This window comes from Centruroides vittatus, unplaced genomic scaffold (genome assembly GCF_030686945.1).
Source record: "Centruroides vittatus isolate TY-2023 unplaced genomic scaffold, ASM3068694v2 contig_904, whole genome shotgun sequence".
Classification (NCBI taxonomy): Eukaryota; Metazoa; Arthropoda; class Arachnida; order Scorpiones; family Buthidae; genus Centruroides; species Centruroides vittatus.
The window spans coordinates 203,184-219,984 of NW_027122594.1; the positions used below are offsets into that span (position 1 = coordinate 203,184).

Consider the following 16,801-nt stretch of genomic DNA (forward strand, 5'->3'; position numbering starts at 1 on the left):
GGAGACCGCCATTTTGACAAATTAATCGCCAAATTAAGTCATTTCGGCATTTAATTTGCCCCGCGCCATTTTACTTTTCTCAGACCCATCACTCTTCGTATTCGTTTATCGACTAAGACCCATTTTAAAAAAAATTAAGTGAAATTCGATATTTTTTGCGAAAAATTAAGCGCTCGAGGTAATTTATAATACCGAATTTTGCATTTATTGTGACGTTGGACCGTACGAATACAATTTTTGAAAATTGCAACCCGATAACTGAAATAGCTTTGTTTTAATACCTAAGCGACATTTAATAATTAGAATAAAGTTTTTAACACTATTTAAATTGTTTAAACAAAGAAAGATCAAATTGTTTGAAGTATTTCGTTAAAACAATGCAGTCGATCGAACTATTCTTTAATTTCTTGAAAAAAGTAAAATTCCAATGGGAAAATACTCCAAATTTTAACGATAAATAACCGTGGGTTTAACGCATTATTAAAATAGAAACCTGCATATTTCTAAAGAATTTTAGGAACACATTAGGCTGCGAGTGGATTGCCAAGGCGGTACACGTGGCCAATCTATGGCACGCGTGCCCCCCCGCACTAGGCAATTTTTGCGACAGAAAAACCCATTTTGGAACCGAATTGGCTAGGCGGAACCCTTTGGCTTTGGCTAGCGAACGTGCCTGACGAGAACACCAAAAATCGACTTAAGTGGGCAATTAAAATGAGGGAACGAATCGCCGATCGCGTTTTAAATCAACGTGGATGTTGCGGAAGACGAAAATACACGCGTCCGGCTGTTGCGTATGGGGCGTTAACTTTCAATAATGACCATAATCAAATTATAACTTTTTAAAATCCCAGTAATTCGCCCTAATTTTAATTTTAAAAAAATATATATATATTCGCCATTTTATCGACCAATCGAGTTAAAGTACCGATCGATAACGCCAACCTGTTGTTTACATCCGGGTCTTTTTGTAATCGTCGTCTGCTTTCCTTACCCACGACGCCATCTTGTAAAGGTAAGCGCTGGTTATAAATCAATGAAAATCTACGCGTAATCGATCATCAAGCGGGAAGAAATAGCCGTTTACGTTTAGATACGTTACGAGAAGTGGAAAGAAACGCTTTTTATAATCGAAAGGCGAGAAAAAACGAAAACGAAATACGCATACAATTGGGAGAGTCTCTCTCTAATAATGATAAACGTATTAAATTATACGCGCATATTTTCAACGCTTACGTAGCATTATAAATAGAATATACTCTAAACACTGAATCGATCTGTGATTAAAAGTCTTCTATTTTTAGAATAATGTATACGTGTACGGCGGTTGGTGTTAATTTACAAAAAGAAACTTTTAAGTTAAAAATCGATTGGTAACTTTTGCTCGGACGATATTTCCGCACATTTATGTAACTTAAACGTTATTGGCCCAACGGGTACGAAAGGCCGCTCGGTGTCCAGTCGGCTTTCGGTTTGCGATTTAATGAAATGTCTTACGTGCTGTATTTTAAAATAGTAGGGGATTCTTTCCGATAAAAGCGAATTGGAAGAAAGGAAATAGATTTTTTATGAAGAAAAGTAGTATTAATATTTTCTCGACGTACGACAAGTAAGCCAATCTCTCTTAAATTATCGTGGATTGTGTAATGATGTTTCCTACCAATTAAAATACGGTACATTTCCCGCTTACCGGCTTTCGGCAATGTCTTCGTTAAACCGGGTCATAATTTCGGGTTTTAAGTATATAGTTGGATGTAGAAACGACCGAGGCATTTATACCACTGGTAAACCGGGTGGGTGTCGTAAAGACTACCGAATTTAAATTTAACAATTTGTTGGAAATAGGCCTATTGGATGGAGGAACGATCGATCGAAACCTTATACCAGTGAAATTTGTTTCGAGGATTTAGATTAAACCTGAAATTATGCGTGCGTGTATTATTGGATTCGGATACAAAATAATACATTTTCGAAATGACCGATATCTTACAAATTTTGTTCCTTTAAAAAACTCGGTTTTGTTATCGCCGAAAAGTTACCAGCAAGCCTAAACGTATCGGAAAAGATGAAATTAAACCGGTAACAATACATATTTGCATAGTTATTGTTTAGTTTAAACATCAACCCTCTCCCTCTCCCCCTCCTGGGGAATTTCCAAAGATTCCTTCTTAGTGTGGGTACTCTGTGTACCAAATTTCAACTTTCGACTCCTAACCGTTTGGACTCTGCGCTTATTATTATTATCGATCCACCTCGATTGTATTATAAGATTTGAAAGTATAGAAGTGATGGAACAAAACTGTTCCATCGATTTGTATTCACTCCAACATTTTTATATCTTACCGAAGAAGGACCGCTTGCAGGGGCCATTTTAGTTTCTTTACGCTTAATTATCTTTAGTCGCATTGACACCTTCCGAAAAAGTAACGTACTAATAGGCGAAGTTCCGTTTGCATCGGCCACTTACCTAAGCAAAGTACATTAATTAGTCACTTTTATTCGAATTAAATATCTGAATTCGTAAAGGGTATTTGTACAGACATTCACCAAAAATTTCGGAACGTTAAAATGCCGTTATTAGATTATCTCTCATTTTCTCGAAAGTGGTATCTTCCCGCAATTTGTAGGAACAAACGAAAGATTTAAATCTCGGGTATATTACGAATTCTTTTAAAGAAAAACTTAGGTTTGAGCGTTGTTTTTTCGTTGGAAACGCGTCGGTTCGGCATTTTGGCCATCTTCGAAACGTCCATTTCGTTAGGATGCCGTTAAGAATTATTCCTTATTACTTAGGCCCGAGTCCGATTAAAACAACAACAGAAAAGGTGAAAAGTCTGAAATTGTCTTGCCTTCCCCGTACGAAGTTTCATCTATTAAATACCGGGGTCCAACAAGATGGGTTGGATTAAACGTCTGAGTCTGAGATAAGAGCGAGGTTGAGGCCGAACTTTTAAACGCGAAAACGTGTACGTCGGACGTTCAGCGCCGCTTTCCTGTAAGCCTATAAGTTTGACAATGGCGTTTGGAATGTCAAACATGACTTTCCAAACGCCATTGTCAAACTTCTAGGATTACAGGAAAACGGCGCCAAACGTCCGACGTACACGTTTTCGCGTTTAAAACTTCGGCCTCAACCTCGCTAAGGCTACGAGAAGATACGTCGATGAAAATTTTTGAATGTCCGCCGTTCGAGCCTGATCATACGGGTAAACCGGTAGGTTACAGATTTTCGTACGCTAGTGCCAAAAAATAGCAAATTTAGTCAAGTTTAAAGGAGGCGAGTGCAGCAATAAAAGAAGTTAAGTGACAAAATCGTAAGGTCGAAGAACCAGGAGTCGGACAGAACAAATAGCAAAACAGTCAAAACGAGAAAGTAAAAAATAAAACCAGGAGGCTAACTTGGGCCGTCGCTAGCAAACGACAGACAATGGATGATTCGTGGGAGGAACTCGGTCCATCAATCACGGAGACGGACGATGAAAATAGATTTAAAAAAAAAAGTCGCTATGTAAATTCGACTACTTCTGGACGAAACTTCTTACCCGGTATATTCGTTTTCTATTTATCTTTTGTAAATAAGTAACAACCACCCGCCGTAAGTTTATGTTATTATTTACCGTTTTCGTAACCACCACTCCGATTTCGTCGGCGGTCGTAATTAATTTCCTCCGAAAATTTATTAAATTGTAAGTTTTGGCGATTTACGTAATTATACGCCGGGGGGCAGAAAGCGCGCTTTTTCCGTCCCGTACGCGGACCGGCGGCGGCAAATTGAACGTAATTTAAATACGTTGGCGGTAGATTCCGAAAGGTACTTTCCACGAAATATTCGGTACCCGCCGAGTAAATTAATTCCCTCCCCTCTTCGGAGATACGGCGGCCGATAAATATTAATGGGAGGGCGGCCGCGAAAGACCAAAGTAGAATAGAAGACGAATAGCCCAAGGACCAAAGCGTATTTAAATAAATAAAATAATGGTTTCCTCTCGGGCACAAAACATTTTCCGTCTTAAACGTCTTTCTGTCCCTAACAAAACGCGTTAGTATCGACCGACGGGTGGCGCCACCGCCGACGTCTGCCCATTTGACAGCTAGGCTTCTCGGGATGGGAGATAAAGTTCCGTCGATTCCGCGTTTAATTAATACCAAAGACCAGAGAGGATTTTGGGAATTTTCCGTCGCGCCATACAGAATTTCACGCTCATTTCTAAGTTAAAAATTAGGAAACAAACGTAGAGATATTCCCATTGGAAGTTTTAACTACATTTTATTATTTTAGGGTCGGAGGACCCAATTAACTATATATGAAGTTCTGATGCAAACTGGGAGTCACGTTATTTCAATTCAAAACTTTTCCCGTGAAAGATGTTAGATGACCGGCACGACTCTAAAAGGAAAAGTATGGATGAGATGTACAGTACACGGGCAAGCCACTGCTAGTTTGAGGTGGAGAGCGTATATTTCAAATTAAATAAATTAAAAATATGATTAAAAATTGCAGCCCGGCATTGCCACAATAAGTAATTGCCGGTTACATTTGGAGTTTTTCAATGATGGAAATCGAATGGATAAAGATGTATTTGTAAAAGTGTATACAAATGCGCTTCAATTTGGTATAAAAAAAAAATGCATAAAGTCTGTCTTCGAAATCCCTTTATCATCAATTTTTCTACGCCAAGAAATTTCGGGTGTACGATTTATCCATTAACTGCACCAACTTAAAGTCGAAACGTATTCCACTAGTAACGTAACCAATCATTTTTCATCGTTCGGTCGGACTCACGCCGAGTTTCCTGGCGTGGAAATGAAACTTCCGACGAATTAAAAAACAGAAGAAATGAAGGATTAACGGGAGAATAAAAGACGACGTACGAAAATTAATCGTAGTCGTGAGTTACGAAGTGACGAGAACGACTCCTTAATTCTGAGTCATTCTGCCCGGTTATAGAGGTCGTCCGACCGAGCCAAGTTTAACCAGTTAATTGTAATACAAACGAGTTTAGCGGCCGTGATTAAATAACGCATTTAATTAAAGATCGAAAATATTAACAGATCGATGGAAAATCGACGACGGAAAAAAGTTATTACGAGTACTTAGTTTACGAGAATTATCGCTGCCCGGACAGATTATTTACCTCTTAAAATTCTCCATAAAATTTGTATTAGAATAGCTTATTTATTTCGGTAAAATTACCCAAATAAAAGATCAAAAAGTTTGCTTTAATATCCGCAAATGTAAACCAGGCAATAAACCGCCAACTGAAAAAAAGGTTAATGTTACCTTAGGTATACAAAATGGCGGCTCGTCTCTGACTCCAGCATACAGAAGCCAGGAAATTCTAATAAATTATCATAATTATTAGCAACTAAATTATTAGAATAGGTTAGGTTTAGAAAACGTGCGTCCCCACTGTTTCCTGGCTTCTGTATGCTGGAGTCAGAGACGAGCCGCCATTTTGTATACCTAAGGTAACATTAACCTGAAAAAAATTAACCAATTTGGCTCCCACCCATAAATCGAAATGTAATTTTTCACTCGTTTTCGGTGGAATAATTGGTTATAACACCGGAAAAAATCTGCGTTATTTTCATATAGAAAACGGGTAAATTTAGTTTTTCAAAAGTTTCATTTCAAACAGAACAAAATATAAAGTCGACGTCCGAGCTTTATACCCGGAGAAAACGCAATTTATATTGAAAGTTATCTAAGAAGTCGTAATTACGAGAACTCACGCTTTATGCGCTGACATAAAAAAAAAATAAATCAGTTTTAATGCTTGATTTATTAACTTTATCCTCTTCCTTTTTTTCCCCTTCTCCTTTCTTTATTATCTCAGTATTTTCCTATTTTATATAACTATATTTTCCAGTTTCTCCGCTTTGTATAACTAGTCACGTCCGAAAATTAACTTTGAATTAAACAAGAAAGGCATTCGGTATTAAGTCGAAACGTCAACAAATTAAACACAACTCGTCTCGTAAATTATTCACTAAGTAGACTTTAGTTTGATGCAGAGTAATGGTTAGAAGAGTGGGGGAAAAAAAAATGCATTTTAATGACGTTTTACTTGCGTTGTTTTAAAATAACTTCGTTTACGTGGATAAATTTTGTGTCATTAAACAATTAAACGGCCATTTGCTCGTGTTTCGTTATCTAGCCCATTTGTCTTCGATTAGGCCTACTTCCTTCACAGATAATATCGAGAAATTTGTTCGTGATACTTTACAAATGGATTTATATATATATTTATTTATTTTTTTATTCTTGATTTTTGAAGGAAAATCTTTTAATAATCTTTTTAAATAACACAATGAAAACACAATATCCATTATAAATAATTGAGGAGATTTTGAAAAAAAAAAAAAAAAAATGCCAATCGACAAAATCCCCTCTTTTTAAAAATAATTTTCTATGCCTATTTATAGAAATAAAATCGGGATTATTACAAAGCATATCCTTATCGATTGTTTATCGAATCTGGTTTACCAAACGAGTCATTTATCCTTTATCAAATTTATAAAGGTTTCTACACGTTGTTTTTTTTTCTTTTATTTTTAAAGTTTTTCGCACCTCTTAATGGCATTTTCGTGATTTCCGGGTGATTTTTATCGCGATAAACTCGTATTAGAAAATACGGGGGTATTAAAATTCGAGCGCCGAAATTACAATATTTGATCGATGGAGAGACGAGCGGTTTAATAATATTTCAACAACTTTATGGAAAAACCTTTCTCGGTCCTGTTTATATCTTCGTTATCTCAATTGAAACCGGTGATATTTATTTTACATAATTTCTTACTAGAGAAATATAAGTTCGTTACAATTAAATAGACTTTTTCCTGCGCCATTCTTCTTTCTTTCGTAGAAGAAATTAAAACTTACCGGACGGAAAACAATACGTTTACTTCCATTTTAATTAACAAAACATATTTATTTTCATCGATAGTTAACCCACTTGATGAAATTATCCAAGTAAATACTGGTCGAAATAAAAATAGACGTGGGCCAATTAATTATCGAGACCATTCGGTAATTTTATCCATTATTAAATTTGACGAAACGATCTCGATTTTCGGCTTTCTTAGAAAAATCGAGCAGAAATATCCGATTAGAATCGATGACGTTCGGATTATATTCTCGAATACGTGAGCGTCCGCGTATGTATTTAATCGTTTACGTAATTTCTCGTAACAAAGAAGCGCATTTTGCCAGCCCATTAATTTAAATTGATTGAATGCCATCGTTTAAATAATGTAAAATTTTCGCTCGGTTGGAATCGAACTGTACAAATTCGTTTCTTTTGTTCGATAACGGGGAAATCTTTTCTCCCGAAAAAAACACAAGAAAGAAAATTAAAAGCCACCTTTTACAATAACAAAGTTGCTTTATTATTATTATTATTATTATTATTTTCTCTGGTTAAACGGCCCGACAGGTCGTCTATCGATTTTCGTTAACCTTCACACTTTGTAAATAGGTTGAATATAGTGTACTATGTAATTTAGTCCAACGAAAATTTTGGAGCATCCTATACATTTTACTCTTCCTCATTCTCATACGGTGATTTAAGTCGTTCGAACTCGGATCGTGTGGAAAATTATCCCTCTTACTCGTCAATTTTCGATACTTTAGCAACTTTTTTTTAATATAAATTACAAGAAAAACTTTAATATTTATTAAACTATTCATTCTTTCAAACCGCTTTATCACTAGTTTAGCGTATTTTGACCGAATTTTAAGCGTGTACAACTATCGATAGACGTAATTCTCCAGTTTAAATGATATAAAAAAGCATCCAACCCTTATTTAACATTAAATGTGTGCCTCGGCCCAACGATAGCGTGACAAATGAGGAGAAAAATAGAAAAAAAAATGAAGAAAATTGAAAAGCCAAATACCGCCATCCAATGAAGCAACCAAGTGTAACTTCCCAAAAAGTCAAATATGAATTTTCCATAACTTTTATAAAGAAAAAAAAACCCAACAAAACAAAATACCGTAGTTTAAAAAGCCTTTATTAATCATAGATAGAAGCCAACGAGCGCGTGTGAAAAACAAAATGCGCGGCGTAGGACGACGACCTTGGCAAATGGCTTATCCAGGGCAAGAAACAAACATACAGATATTTTATTTCAAAAATATAGATTTATGTGTGAAGATTGGGAGGATTAAAGAGTAATAAACGTTAGAAAAAAATGATAGGAAAAAAAAATCGTTTCTCGATCTCGTGCTCTCATTTCTGAAGAAGGTAAAACTTAAAGACGTTTCCACATGACTAACGATACATATCGTAAGTACTACCTATTAGTGGAAGGTCATGGTTAGTAACCGAGCCCTAATATTAATATATGGATCCATAACAAAAATGTCATATGGTTCTACGCTCCACTTTAATTACGCAGCGATTTTTATCGCCCGGAGTGTCGTTCCTGTTGTTCGCATCATAATAGTGTTTACACCAAAATTATTCGCCAGTGTCATATATTTTTTTTTTCGCCTTCTTCTCCCACTCTTGGCTTCTTTTTTTATGTTTAACGCGGCGTAACCGCGTATGGTGTCGGTCGGTGGTCGTGACCCTTTTTCGCCCAACGAAATTTGCTTAATTTTTCTAAAAATTATTGTAATAGTTACGCCGTATTCTCGGATAATTATGGCTGGCGTCACTTAAAACGTGTACATCAAACGTTCTGTTCGGCGGTCACTACACGTCCAGCGATTGTTTTATCGGCAGAAAAAAAATCAGAAACAGAAAGTAACGTGGAACACAAAATGACAGGTCCGTTTCGTCTAACAAATTACATATCATGCTCTTTTAATTTTGACAATTTGACACGTCGCTCTTCCAACCTATCAGACAATCGTGTGAAATTTACATCTTTTTATTGGCCTCTTCACGTGACCTCCCCGTCGTCTCCCGCGTAATTTCCTTCTCTACGCATCCGTCGACGGGACGTTCGTTAGATTTCGTCACCCCGTTAACACGAATTTCGTCCGGAAAACCGACGGAATGGATACAATAAGGAGCTCGTTATCTATTTACAAAGCGTAGACGGGGTCGATACATTAAAAACGGATACATTGTTTTTTATGTTAATGGAGTATCTCGTCGACTGTAATAAAGCCTTCTCGTCCAAACCAGAAGAAAGGAAAAAAAACAGTCGTAAATTATATCGGAGCATCGGGAAAAAAAAATAATCCGGTTGGACGAAAAGAAAATTCGCAGTCGGATGGAAAAAAAACCCAATGATTGATTTAAATATGCATCATTAACATTCTGTGAAATTATCTTGATTGCGGCTACAAATATTTAAAGAACCATAAAATACGATTCGTCCAGCCGAAAACGTTTGTAAAGAGCAATTAAAATATTGGAAATTGTACGGCATTTTGTTTTTACAAAACCGGCGGAATAAGCACATTTTCGTCGGCGCATAATAAGTGGGTAAAAGAGCTCGAATACGATTATGACCCGTGGCACGAGATGACCTTTTTAACACGGATAACATCCACCCTCGCCAGTCGACGAACCTGTCTAATTGATATTCCTCTGTCGATCTGTAAGAAGAAACGGGTTCTTCGCATCGGATTCTAACTTTCGTTTCGTTTCCAGCAAAGAAAGAAAACGTCTGTCGATCGGACCGCCCGATGGTAAACACACCTTTTCTGTCACCCCGGCTTGAACCGTCGATTTTTCTTAACGCCCCAAACTAATAACTGGACGTATATTTAATTAAAATCCGGACCCGGAGCAACGAAACGTAATGGGTATTTTATTTATAGAAACGGAGGTAAAATCCAGGCGCGTTTAAAATACACAAAATCGAGCCTAATTGAACATATAATTTTTTGTTTTCCGACACCGACCCGGGGACGACGAAGAGGGGGGGAGAGAAAAAGTCGAACATTATGTAGTCGTTCATGCAAAAATCTCAATAATTCCATCGATTACGAAGCAAACCTGCGGAACAGGAAGGTCGAGAAGGTTCTTGGCAATCAGGGCGGAAAGTCTGAAGTTGTGTAGTTCCATATATTGGCCGTATGTGGGACACATTCGGAGCACCTCATCCTTAAAGCTACGGCCAGGTGATTCCTCTTTTGTAAAATAATCCTCGGCCCTTGCTCCGATGCTCAAATCGATACCAACGAAAATAAATAACTAGAACGTGGAGTGGGGTTAGTTTTTTTTTCTACTCTTCATTTATGTAATAATTAAAGTGAGAAGAAGAACGTTTCCAGTCATCGTTCCAATTATATGTAACGAGAGGAGAAAGTACGACGGTCGGTCCCACCGAGTTCCTAATTCAAATTCTCCAGGTGGGATGGAGTGCGTCCACCTGGAAGAATTTTCGAGGGCGAGATGCATTAAGGAAAGTCGCGTAAACATCGTACCTTATTTGTCAATCATAAATAAGGAAAGGGAGAAACGATCCTCTACCCGATCTGTCCTTGTAAGGAAGAATTAAACGGTTTCCCTGTTTCTCCTTTTAGAAAACTGTCGACATAATTCAGGACGATCTTTCGCGCGCTCATTTTTGCTCCATTTTCAACCCATCGACGCGAGAATACTTTATTTGTTCGTTTCTGCTTTTTCCCATTATCCAGGGCGTATTTCCATTTCGCGCGAACGGGTTACGATTACGCGATTAAGAGCAATACCATTAAAGTTTTTAATCCCTTTTACGGAATTACGTACGATCTAATTGTTAAAGTTATCGTTACGAGTCGAAGGTGGGTTCCATTCTACTTTGCTCGTTCAAAGGAATCGGTTGTTGACATTTCCCACCTCTGTTCACTGCCTGACAAATATTGAGGTTTATATGTCACGTGGTTTTCAAGGCCATCGCTTGAATCTCTGTTTCTTTTCTTTTTTTTTTTTTTTTTTCTTCTTCTTCTTCTGGAAATATTCTCTCTTTCTCTGGTAATAATTCTAGGAAAATTTCATTTTAATTACGTTTTCGACTGGAATGATTAATATTAGATTATCGAGGTTTAAAAAAGAAAATTGAAGTTTCCATTTACATCTTAATAGAATTGCTAGAAAGCTATTTATAATGCAGCGGTAAATAAATCCAGTTCATGTTTTAAACATAAATCGTCAAAAATAAAACTTTTTAAGGATTTAAAAGAGATTTCGGTTTTTTAAAAATATTTTTACGGATTATTTTTGTACAGATTTTTATAATTGAATAGATTATAACAGAGCACACACGTACAGTACAGTAAAGTATCTTGTTAAAGGCACGAATAAAATTAACTATTATAGTTCATTTTAAATTATTTTTCTAAGAATTCTAACTTAGATTTACCTGTATATATATAATATATATATATATATATATAGCCTTATAAAATGACTGAGACGGTGGGTATTGTATTAAACTCTAATTATTTAATCCTGCCCTCGAAATCCATTGTTATTTACATTAAAAAATAATTGAATTTTAATGACTTAATAAGTTATTAAAATGCTTAAATTAAGAGGTCTCGGATGCAACTTCCCTTTTCTTCTGCTATTTTTTTTTTAAATTAATGAAACTCTACAAATACAATTTTGATGTTAAAAGGAATGAGTTTAATTCTGCTCGACTAAAAAACCGGAGATGAATACTTTAAGGAGCCGAATTTTAAGCCGTTTCTTGACAATGAAGCCCTTTTTTTTATTGCCCGCAGCTCTTGTAAATCCGACTCAACAATGATTGATTATATAGGTGGCAATCAAAAGTATTTTACTAGCTTTAATATAAGAATTAATCTTTGTAAACCTACTTATTAGCAAAATTTCACGAAAAACATCATTAAATTATCATCGCTTCAGTTCATTTCAGAAAAATGATTTTTTTTTTTTCCTGAAGTCCTACCGGATGCTTAAGGTGTTCGTTCTTTTTTAAATTAAATTTATTAAGATACCTCGACCCTTAGGTATCCCGTAAATAGTGTCTTTCATACCTAACCAGCAAGAATGTAAATTCCGGTACGGGTAAAACTAATTATTATAACAGGATTTAAATTAACGGTGGCCCACTGAACTTCCTATCGGAGAACAATTAAGTGGATAAAAATAAACGACGGTTCCATTCGAAACAAAAGCGCCCCGTCCTTTAACTTATCGAAACTTTCGAAAAGTGGATTTAGCCAATAAGAATATCGTTTAGAAAGAAATTTACAGAAACAAATCCTACGTCATCGGTAGAGCGTATCGAAACCTCCTCTCGGGCCTCCCATTCAATTTTTGCTATAAATAAGGACGGCCGAACCACCACGTCGATAGGCACTCGCATCTACCCAAAAAAAGGCATAAATATGAGGTAAGCCTGCTAAATGATTGTCAATTTTTATTCTATAGAGCTTAATTAAGAGGTTAGTAAAGGACGGAACGATTCCAATTAAGTAGATTTAAAAAATTAACGGCGGGGGGGACGACCGAGAAAAAACGACGTTGCTAGCTGGTGTATCGATTTTCGTACAGATAACCGCTCTAATTCGTGGGGTGGCGGTCTCGATATTTATAACACCATTTTTGTTATTAATTCGGACGACTTTTTCTTCCATTTTTTAATCGTACGGAAACAATATCCATTATCGGCTTCCTATATAAGTTCCGAGAAAGGTAAAGAAGAATCTTATTAATGTAGTAATTTTCGCCAAACTCTAAACAATAGGACTTAAAGACGGATCAATTTACACCCAACCGAGTGTTTAAAACATAAACAATAAGGGTACGTGTTCCGGGACGACGACGATAATAATAACTTATAAAAACCGTTTTTTAAATGGAAAACAATCGCATCGTTAGGACGATAAACAAGAAATCCCGAAATATTTCATTATTTTCCAACCTTTTAATATATTTTTTCCCCCCTCCATAACTGGTAAACTATTCTGCCCCGGTATACCGGGACGTCGCCTAATTGCACTAAACTATTGTCTCATCTCCATTTCTTTTTTTTTTCTTTCTGCGCTTTTTAAACGATTCTATTTCGGGTCGAGGCGGTGTTAAGAGGTCCCGTATCGGACTCGACGATCTTCTAGCCTCGTAAAACGCAAATTTCGAATCGTCCGGTGGCTAACAAGTTTATCTATTAGACCCCGCTTTATCGCTCGACGGTGGTGTAACGAGATGTTCCACACAGATAGAAAGGTTTAACGTTCGAAACCAAAAGCCTGTCTGGCGAAAATAACGTATAAATTTACTCGGTCCGATTGTTATATGAAAGATAATCGAATGACTATAACGTGTTTTATATAAAAACATAATTTATAGGCCGAGAGAGCCGGAAGTCGCCCAGCTATTTTTCCAGCGCAGTTTACAATTAAATTATAGGAGAGGGTAATTAAGGAAGATAAACGAGGGCGCGCAATCGTTTCGAAAGGGTGAGACGGATAGAAGTACGGCGGACGATTCGTCGGCACTGTTATTATCCTAAAGAGTTGGGAAAATTTTGGCCAATGGCGTGACTTTGGACGGGCGACTCGGAAAGATCTGTCAATTCCCACCGGAGAAAAGCGAACGACCCCCGAGACGAAAAGATGGAAAAATGTTTGGTTTTGCGTTTCCGCACTTTGGGGAGAAAAATGCGGCCGCATTCATCTTCACTCATCCAAAAATCGAATGCGACGTTACGAAAAATTCAAAACGAGCCAGACACAAAAGGCGGCCGGTGTTAAAAAGGCAGAAAAACGGCAGAGGAAAAGAAGAGGTGTCGGTGGCACCGCGTCTCTTATCGAGAAACAGGACCAATAAACCCGGCAATGATAGGTTTTCGGTTGTTCCGCCGATTTTATTGCCAGTTGGCGGTGTTAAATGGATTTTTACAGGTTATCACCTCCGCTGCCCGGTTTGCGCCCAGGGTCGTTCGTACGTCGCCGAAAAGATGGTCGATTAATTGGCAAGTGGAACGTCGGAGTACAAGTCGAGTTGGCCAGTTTCCGGCGGTTTAGTCCGAATCACCTGTTTAAAATTCGAGACGAAGATCCGATGATATCACCGTCGTCCTTGACCTTGCGAGTGGCCAAAAGAAATAAACATCCGCTAATTATCCCGAGAAAAGTCAAAGAAATTTCGTCGGACGAATAATAAAGATGGTCGGCCGGGTCAGAAAAGATTAAAGTTAATAAGGACGAAGAAAGTAAGACCCGGACTAATCCCGGGCATTAATCCTCCCCGGGGGATTATTTTCTGGTAATAAATATAGTTTGAAGGGCGTTTGCCACGCCTGGGGCCGGTAAGGATCCGAAGGGCCGGGAAAAAAGAATGGAAGCGAGATGCGGGATTAAAAAATCGAATTCGAGCACGAGTGACCCGTGGCGCACGGGGTCAAGGCCGTTTTGATCATGCCTCCACCGGGGGCTACCGGCTCTTAATCCTTTAAGTAGAGTGTCGGTGCGGCAGTCCCGGGGTGTAATTTTCGCCGTGGATGTGTGCCGCCGACCGCCGTTTTTATCGTCCCGTTTTTGCGGAGTGCCAGGACGTTGACATTCGCGCCTTCTTTCCCCGCAAATTCCTATATTTTTCCAATTAAAAGATCTTCGACGGGTTCTTCACTAAACGTTTTGTGCCTTGGGAATTCTCCGCATTCCTACGGGCTTAGTGAGTAGAGAGAGGAAACTGTTGTTTGCCAGGCGTGTCCCGGCACGAGGGGTCCTTTGAAAGAAACTAGATTTTCTCCCTTCCATTCGTCCCGATGGCCATAAATCTACCGCCGTCCCCGCTCCCATTACTTTTATTCTTTAACCGAAAACGGTCCAATCTGTAAATTAATTAATCCGCAGCGCTGGACGGAAACGGAGAAACGCCCGAGCCGGATTGCCGCGTGGAAGGCCTTTCCGGTCGGGCGGGAGCGCGCTTCCCGCAAATTTAATCCGCCGCCGAAAAAGAAGACCAAGAAACAATTAATTATAAAAGAACGAGACGTCGGGTTCGTTAGGACGCGGCATTCGTCCCGTTAACCGACCAACCAGAAAAGAGAGAACACGAGAGGCGACCAATGGCCGTCGGCCCCCCGGGAGGCGGGAAGGGATATATGCCACCACCCGGCGTTACGTCGCAGATATGCTCGAGCCGGTCGGCAACCGTAGGCCATCGTCCCGCCACGCACCCTGACCGAAATATGCTCTACAGGTAAGCTCCTCCGCCCCTCCGCTAATTAATCGGTCCGCCGACTTTACTTTTACAGCGGTTTTTGGAAAGGTCCGAGCAGAAAAGGCGGGGAAAAAGCCAAATCCGGAATATAAAACGCGGTAAAGACGGACGAGCCGTCCGGGAAATTACGGACGACGTAACTTACGCCGGATTACAGAGTCGTCGTCGTCGTCGGCCGTTAGTTTTCTCGTGCGAAATATTTTTAGTTTTGTTCTCGTTTTGGCGGGCCAATTCCGCGGGAGGTCCGTTGTAAAGGGACCGGGATAATTGGTTTTGCCCAGTTCTGGGGAAAGATCCGTCACCTTTCACACCTGTTTCCCCTCCGGTCCTCTCCCCGCGGTGGCCGGGGTCTTTGGTTTTCTTTCCTCGGCCCACCTCCTACTTCTTCCACACAAAAGCGCCGGGGTGCCTTCTACCTCCGTTTTCGAGGGGGGACTTTACGGGCGGCGGGGGAGCCGAGTAGCCGCTCGGGGTTCCGGCCCGCTCCGCCCCCGGGAACCCCGGGCGGCGGATGGATTTTCCTCCCGTCAGATAATTAAATTACCGGGGCCGGGGGAGGCCAACGGGGACCGAGAGAAGACTCTCCCTCCCGGTCTCGACGGATCTTAATAGAAAAAAGTCGGCGGGACGAAGAACGGATGGGGCCAGGCCGAGAGGAGAGAAAAAACCGGGTATAAATTTGCACGGAACCGATAATTATTTACACCGCGGAAAGAAATAGTGCTAAATACAATCGGAGGTATTTCGGCCGGGACGAGGGGGAAGCTAACCACCGGCGCGTGCTTATTATCGTCGCTAACCATCGGACGTCCGGATGAGGTGGGTCGCGGCTCGAGGCTTCCGTCGGAAACTTCCCGTCCGTCCCCATTTCCCGGGTATTCGGACCCGTCGACTTCCGCCAAACCCTTTTCCACCGGAAGCCGTCGGTCCGACAGACGCGTAATTACGTTGGCGGATAATTAATTTAATGGTTTTTTTTGTCTCCCGCAGATCGTCGACTCGCCCGGTGGCCGCCCTGGCCCTGGCCCTGCTGGTGGCCCTGACGGCGGCGGTCCGGGCCGCACCCGGCGGAAGGTTCTTGCAGATCCCCAACTACATCAGTCCCTTCCTGGGCTACGCGCCGGCCTCGCCCGTCTACAACCTTCCTCTGAAGTTTCTGTCCAACGCCAAGCCCGTCAGAATACTGTCCGGAGCCCTGGACGCCACTCCGCCCTTCGTCTCCTCGGGGATCGTCGGCCACTTCCCCGCTCTGTCAAAGGTTCTTCGCCTCCCTCTCAAGTACGTCTCCAACGCCAAGCCCATGAGGGTCTTTTTCAAGAAACCCTTCCAATTCCTCTGATTTTTCCCTCTCTACCACCCGAAGGAAATTCCGCGCCCACCCGTCGCCTTCCCCGGGGGAATCGCCCCGCCTTTCGTCCGTTCTGTATAATAACGTGAATATCTTCGCCTCCTTTTTTGTATTGTTTTTAAACCCCTTGTTTGTAGCCGGCAGGTGACAATAAAGCGTGTTTTAACGCTCTCTCGGTGTATTTTTTGTAAAGGACGGAAGCGTCCTCCACCCTTTCCGACGGGTCCGGGACCGCGCCCGTCGGAAAGGGTCGTTACCGAGCGCCGCGTGGCTTCCTCACGCGGCGCTCGGTAACGACCTTGAGCAGCACTGC

General features: G+C 40.1%; 1 protein-coding gene across 3 annotated transcripts; it reads left to right on the forward strand.

Annotated features, from left to right (window-relative positions):
• Nucleotides 1-1,541: 1,541 nt before the first annotated feature.
• Nucleotides 1,542-16,659, forward strand: LOC136984127 (uncharacterized). 3 transcript variants are annotated; one of them, XM_067281061.1, is made up of 2 exons: nt 1,542-1,609; nt 16,131-16,659. In XM_067281061.1, exons 1-2 carry the CDS (start codon nt 1,569-1,571, stop codon nt 16,477-16,479), a joined length of 390 nt encoding a protein of 129 aa, XP_067137162.1. In that variant the 5' UTR covers nt 1,542-1,568; the 3' UTR covers nt 16,480-16,659. The 3 variants fall into 3 exon arrangements, with proteins under 3 accessions (XP_067137162.1, XP_067137163.1, XP_067137161.1); XM_067281062.1 differs by lacking the exon at nt 1,542-1,609 and adding an exon at nt 12,126-12,306; XM_067281060.1 differs by lacking the exon at nt 1,542-1,609 and adding an exon at nt 14,731-15,119.
• Nucleotides 16,660-16,801: the final 142 nt, after the last annotated feature.